Below are 6,202 nucleotides of genomic sequence, written 5' to 3' on the forward strand. Positions count from 1 at the left end.
AGCGGTGGGTGCAGTGGGCATTGAAGAAGTTAAAGTACTACCTCCTAGGACGACACTTCACTCTGGTCATGGACCATGCTCCTCTAGTCTGGATGTCCAGGAACAAGGAAACCAATGATAGTTACCAGGTGGTCTCTCTGACTCCAACAGTATTGTTTCTCTGTTGTCCACAGGTCCGGGTCAAAACAAGGAAATGCAGACGCCTTGTCCCACCGAAATCCTCTGTGGACAATGGCCTTGTTGGCTACATCTGCTGGCCAGGGGAGAGGATGGCCCGGAAAGGTATGAGCCTAATTGAACACACCTGAACATAACTAGTTTGGAGGTTGGGTGGTGGCTGGACATGAACCTAACGGACATTACTTGGCCATTGACCTGGCCCCAGTAAGGACAAGCCTGTTGGATTTCTGTTTACTCTTATTGTATACACTGGTAAACAGCTTAGCTGTCCAGTAGCAGAGAGGGACCGGAAGACCTGTGTAGAAAGGTTCAAAGACGAGCTAGGATTTCCTCTATGATTTTGCCTGTGCTTAGCTACATTCCGTTTCCTTTGTACCCTGAAAAAGTCCTTAATGATTACAAGCATACCCATAACATGATGCAGACACCACTATGCTTGAAAGTGTGGAGAGTGGTACTCAGTAATGTCTTGTATTGGATTTGCCCCAAACATAACAATTTGTATTCAGGACAAAAAGTGAATTGTGCAGCTGCAACTTATTGTGTTATTATTTTTACTCCTAAACTCTAGGTTTGCCATAAGGAAGGGGTTGAATACTTATTGACTCAAGACATATCAGCTTTTACCTGTTTTTTCAAAAAACATAATTCCACTTTGGGGTATTGTGTGTAGGCCAGTGACGACAAAAAAAATCTACATTTCATCAATTTTAAATTCAGTCTGTAACATTTAATTTATGTGAGGAAACATGTATAAAGACTTACTTTAATGTCCTTAAGTGCCTGGTATTTGTTCGCTGAATTCAGGGACACACTTGTGGTGTAAAGCAATTTATTTTGCGCATGGAAGTTCATCACCTTGATTTGGACATTGAGGTCATCCCCTGAGTAACCTTGAGCTTCAACAAAGACCCTTTCCATGCTACCCACCCGTAGAGGGTTAGGAGCAGACATGACATACCTGCAGTGATGAAGAGAGGGGAAAGGATGATTCAAAATATGGAGGGTGGAATATTGATTTGTGCTTGACTAAGCCCGGGATGTAATTCAGGGCACGTCACAGCACACTATAACACACTTTAAAGGTAATTTACAGTTGACCTGACATGGGCAGCGTTTACCATGAATGTGATCACCAACAAACGTTGGGAAAAATGCTTTTAAAGGCATATTGTTGGCTGTTTATTGCACCATACTATAACAGACCTTGCACTGAATCACAGGCTAGACGTTTTTGTTATGGAATGACTGACATCTGATCAATGTGTACATGGATCTGTCTGCGTGTGTGTTTTGGGGGAATCTGTCTGCAGATACACGCTGTGTTTGGAGCAGTGTAATAATCCATTTTTAGTTCCCATTTCTCACGCCATTCATAAAGTATAGCAAAATGTAGTAAACTGCTGAGAAATGTATTACCCCTGAACAAGGTTCCAAACCAGTAGACTTATTCAGCCATTCTGGGATGTCTAGTAGGCTAATGCTTCACTGACCCCTCTATGCAAACTTTGGGTTAAAAAATCATATAAACAGAATATGTTTTTTTGTCAACCAAATATGTAGTTGATTTTAGTTGATTTGGCCATTGATAGGCGCAACTGTCCATCAATCAAATGTATTTATAAAGCCCTTTTTACATCAGCAGATGTCACAAAGTGCTTACACAGAACCCAGCCTAAAACCCAAAAAGAGGAAGTAATGTAGATGTAGAAGCACAGTAGCTAGGGAACACTCCCTAGAAAAGTTGGGAACCTAGGATGAAACCTAGAGGAACCTGGCTCTGAGGGGTGGCCAGTCCTCTTCTGGCTGTGTCAAGTGGAGATTATAAGAGTGCATGGCCATTAAAGCCAGATCGTTCTTCAATGTGTTCAAACGTTCATAGATGACCAGCAGGGTCAAATAATAATCAGTGGTTGCAGAGGGTGCAATAGGTCAGCACCTCAGGAGTAAATGTCAGTTGGCTTTTCATAGCCGAGCATTCAGAGGTCAAGACGGTGGTTAAACAAAGACGATGTTTGTAGAGGTCGTTTAAAGACAACTAACCCGTAGATTACAGTTTCTTCGGGCCCATAGACTACTTTTAGGGTGATGATCCTCTTAACATCAAGTTGTAAAATCCCGAACTTTCCCTTTGATTTAAAAAGTGAACAATCCCTTTAAGAATTTCCCCCCTCCTTTTTTTAAATAAAATATTGTACTTTTTGTGTAATTGCAGGAAATAAAAATGTAACTGGTGTGTCATAACATTATGGTACCTGCAGTGGCTATGCAAACAAAACATGAATAAATTCACAACGCATGCACATTAACTGGTAAACAACTTGTATGGCACAAATCACGTTTCCATCCACAGTTTTTACGTAAGTAAAGTCATATCATATTAAATAAAAAAAAATCACAACAGCTCGTGGAAACAGGAAGTTTCGGTATAATTTTATAAATGCAAACAGATAATTTGTTTGTTTGACATGGTGTGGTCTTTTTGTGTCGGTAAATGTATATTATACGATAAATTGCGGTGGACACGCCTTTATAAACAAATATTGATATAATAACCATCATATCGTACTAGACTTGGAGTCACGTGAAGATATGGTGTCCTCCCACCATGACTCGGGAAACCATACTTTTTACTGGGCTACTGATGAAATAAATTAGGATGAACTTCACAGGGTGGTGAAAGTGCACAGTGATCTTGATGCTCCATTCCAATAAATATTGAGGGTCTTATTCTGGCGATATCATGACAAATAAAAAATATTATTGCTCTTATCCATAATAATCTCATCATCTAGACTAGCCTACCCGCACTGTATCTGCGAGCTGTTGGCTAGAGCAGTGATTCTCAATTTGGGGGGTCGCGACCCCCACGTGCAGCACTTCCGCAGTGATGAAATGGCTAGCTACATTTTCACGCTGCACATACTCGCTCACTGACCAAAACAATAACAATTCTCACCCCACACATACCCACTTCAAGCGGAGATTGCTTTGTTTTTTTCGGAGAACAAGTTACCTCTGGCTGAACGTTTCGTTTGTGAGGAGTAGCTCACAAAGTTTGTCTACCAGGTGGATGTTTTTTAGAATCTGAATTCGCTCAACGCAAGGGACGGGCGCACAATCGACTTGAACAGAGGGACAAAGTGGATGCCTTCAAGATGAAGCTTACCCTTTGGGCAAATCATATTTCTAACGGGACGATTGCTGATTTCGAATCTGATCAACAAAGCACACAGCGACACACTGAAAAAAAAAACTGTTAAACAGCATCTTGTCAAGCACAGATAAACAGGTAAATTAGTTATTGTTCAGTATGTTAATCAACTCTGACATTCATATTACATTTTATTGAACTGGTTAAAAATGTACACCTTTTCAAGATTGTGAAGCTATTCATATGGTAATTGCTGATTACGAAATCCTAATGATTGTTGTTTTTTCCATTTTAAACACTGGTATGTGTTACTGTTCATTTACATAATTGGACTGGTTTCGATGTCAAATTCTGAATCTGGTCATTTATTACACCCACTCCTGAACTGGTTGCCTAATTAAATGGCCTATTCTCTTGAATTGATAATAAATGTTTTCTCAGTTAATATGGCTGTGTAATGACTTTCTTTTATACCATAATTGTAGAAAAGGCCCATGGAGTTGGTGGAATAATCCTTTAATTCATTGCCATTTACTCAGCTGGGCCAGGGGCGCTTTAATTAGGTCAGGTGGAAATGTCCGACAGATCTCAACTCCATAAAATAAGAAATTGCCATCGCCTGATCTCGCTGCTTTCTCTTGCTTAACTCCATCTGATCCAGAAGTTCTGTGCGTCATCTGAATTATCTGTGGCGATCGGGAGAGTGGGCCATTCAGTTACTGTTAATAGGTTATTACCGCGGAGCGCGGCTTGGAGCGCACGCTTCAAACATATTGTGTAACGTGAATTGTCAATGATCACGGCCCTACGGATCCTCATAGGCCAATTATGCAATCGATATTTTTCATATGTATTGACATTAATTATATGTACACATGAAGACAATTGAAAGAGTGAAATGAGAAACGTCATTGTTTGCTAACTGATTGACTTTGATAATGGGGATTATAGCTTGTATAACCATTCACTGTTTGTATTCTAGTAGCCCCTTGAGCCAGAGTCTATTTTGCAAGTGAAGCCTGCCCAAGAAGGCAGCTGCAATACAACAGTCCATAATATTGGGTCGTGACTCATTTGTCATTGTCAATTTTGGGTCCCCAGGCAAAATCAGTTGAGAACCACTGGTACATGTGCCAAAACCAGATTAGGCACATTTGCTATTTAGCGCAACAGTTTTTGTGACAAAACTATTGGTACTGTTGAAAATGCAATGGAAAAATACTGAACTTCAGATTTAGATTTTGTACATGACAACTTAAGCAAAAAAGTACATTTTGTGTGCGCTACATCATTACACCCTGATTTTTATCCATAAAAAGTCAATGTTACCCGCAACAAGTCCTTTAAGCGGATTTTAGAATTTCGCATGAAAATTTGTCTCCAATTGGATGGAAATCTATCTATTAATACTACAATTTTTTGAAGTAATATTTATTATTCATCAATGTTTCTATGACACGTTTTACCATGACAATTCTAGGAATGATGGCTGATGTATTCCCTTTAGAATTGTGGCACCAAATGTTCTACCACATTGAAAACGATTTTATTTATGATGTACTCACAGCACTTCACCATTGGAGAGGAGAGGGAGAGACAGAGCCACAGCGGCCAGCAACACTAGCTCCACCAGCATAACGTGGGTCTGATTCAAGTCCAAATTAAATTGCTTCACCCAAGGCTCAAGCTTTTATCGTGGCATTTTCCCAGACCATAACTCAGTTCTGCTCTTGACCCTCCCCTTTTGGACGAGTGCCAGACAACATGTTCACCCTCCCACCCTGTATTTGTTCTTATCAGAATTGGGAATTTACGGGAACAGAGAGATACAGTACAAGACACCCTTAAACCTTACTTCTGCCACCTAATTAATTGAGACATTGAGTCTTTTTTATCTTAACTGTGTGTAATTGTTTATTTATTGCTGTAACAGTTTTTCCTAATTGCTAAAACACAATTTTGCAAACTAGGCTGGTTTTATCAAAATACTTAACACAGTTCACAAAACCACACATCCAAACTGCAAAATACCTCATAGATCCTGCAAAATGAAGCACTGCAACCAAAACTACATATAGCATTATCAAAATCAAATGTTTGCACGAAATGGAAATATGAATTCATTCATATTACCAGATTTTTTGTCTAACCAACTACACACTGTTGGGCATAATGAAAAGCACTCTCATCTTTAGTATGCTTTGCCATAATACTAAAATAGTTCAAATTGTAGAAAATCTTCAGATGCACAGAAATATTTGCAGATACACACACATGCTGTTGAAACAGTTTTTTATTTATTTTATTTATCACCAAACAAGTCAGTGCAACATATGCACAGCAGATATATTTACATTGGCCTGAACAAAAAAATATGCTCACAAAAAAACTGAAAAAGAAAATTGCAGAAAAAATGTTCAGAAAAAAATATATAGAAAAAAAGAGTCAAGAGAAATAATTAGGCAGCATCTTGCCGCACAGCTGGGTCTGGCCACAACGCCTCGTCCACATCACAGGCAATATCTTCCCTTGCCAGACATCGAGGGAAGAAGTGCCTTATCCATCCCTGAATCGCACCCACATCAATCTCATCACATGCCTCTTCCATAGCCTGTAGATATGCGACATGACTTTGTAGAGGTATGTATGCAACACTACTTCCAGTACTTCAGACATACCATATTTACTCATCTGTATATCCTTTTGTCTATTACAGAGAGTATTGGAGCTGGATGCCCATGTAATTCGCCATTAATTTATTTATGTGGATGAGGTTGGCTTCAACCTTACCAAAACCAGGCGCCGCGGAAGAAATGTAATAGGACACAGGACAATTACCAATGTCCCTGAACAGCGTGGGGGTAATAT

General features: G+C 39.6%; 1 protein-coding gene across 2 annotated transcripts in view; it reads right to left on the reverse strand.

Moving 5' to 3' along the window:
• The window catches only part of LOC100135918 (complement C3-like), a 47,190-nt gene extending 42,162 nt beyond the window's left edge, over positions 1-5,028 (reverse strand). For both annotated transcript variants that reach the window (XM_021557344.2, XM_036940682.1), the window contains exons 1-2: positions 4,900-5,028; positions 946-1,141 (exon numbers count right to left, since the gene is read on the reverse strand). In XM_021557344.2, the coding sequence (XP_021413019.2) occupies positions 946-1,141; positions 4,900-4,970 (267 nt within the window). In that variant the 5' untranslated portion in view covers positions 4,971-5,028. The remainder of the gene's footprint in view (positions 1-945; positions 1,142-4,899) is intronic.
• Positions 5,029-6,202: the final 1,174 nt, after the last annotated feature.

This window comes from Oncorhynchus mykiss, chromosome 13 (assembly GCF_013265735.2).
Source record: "Oncorhynchus mykiss isolate Arlee chromosome 13, USDA_OmykA_1.1, whole genome shotgun sequence".
Taxonomy (NCBI): Eukaryota; Metazoa; Chordata; class Actinopteri; order Salmoniformes; family Salmonidae; genus Oncorhynchus; species Oncorhynchus mykiss.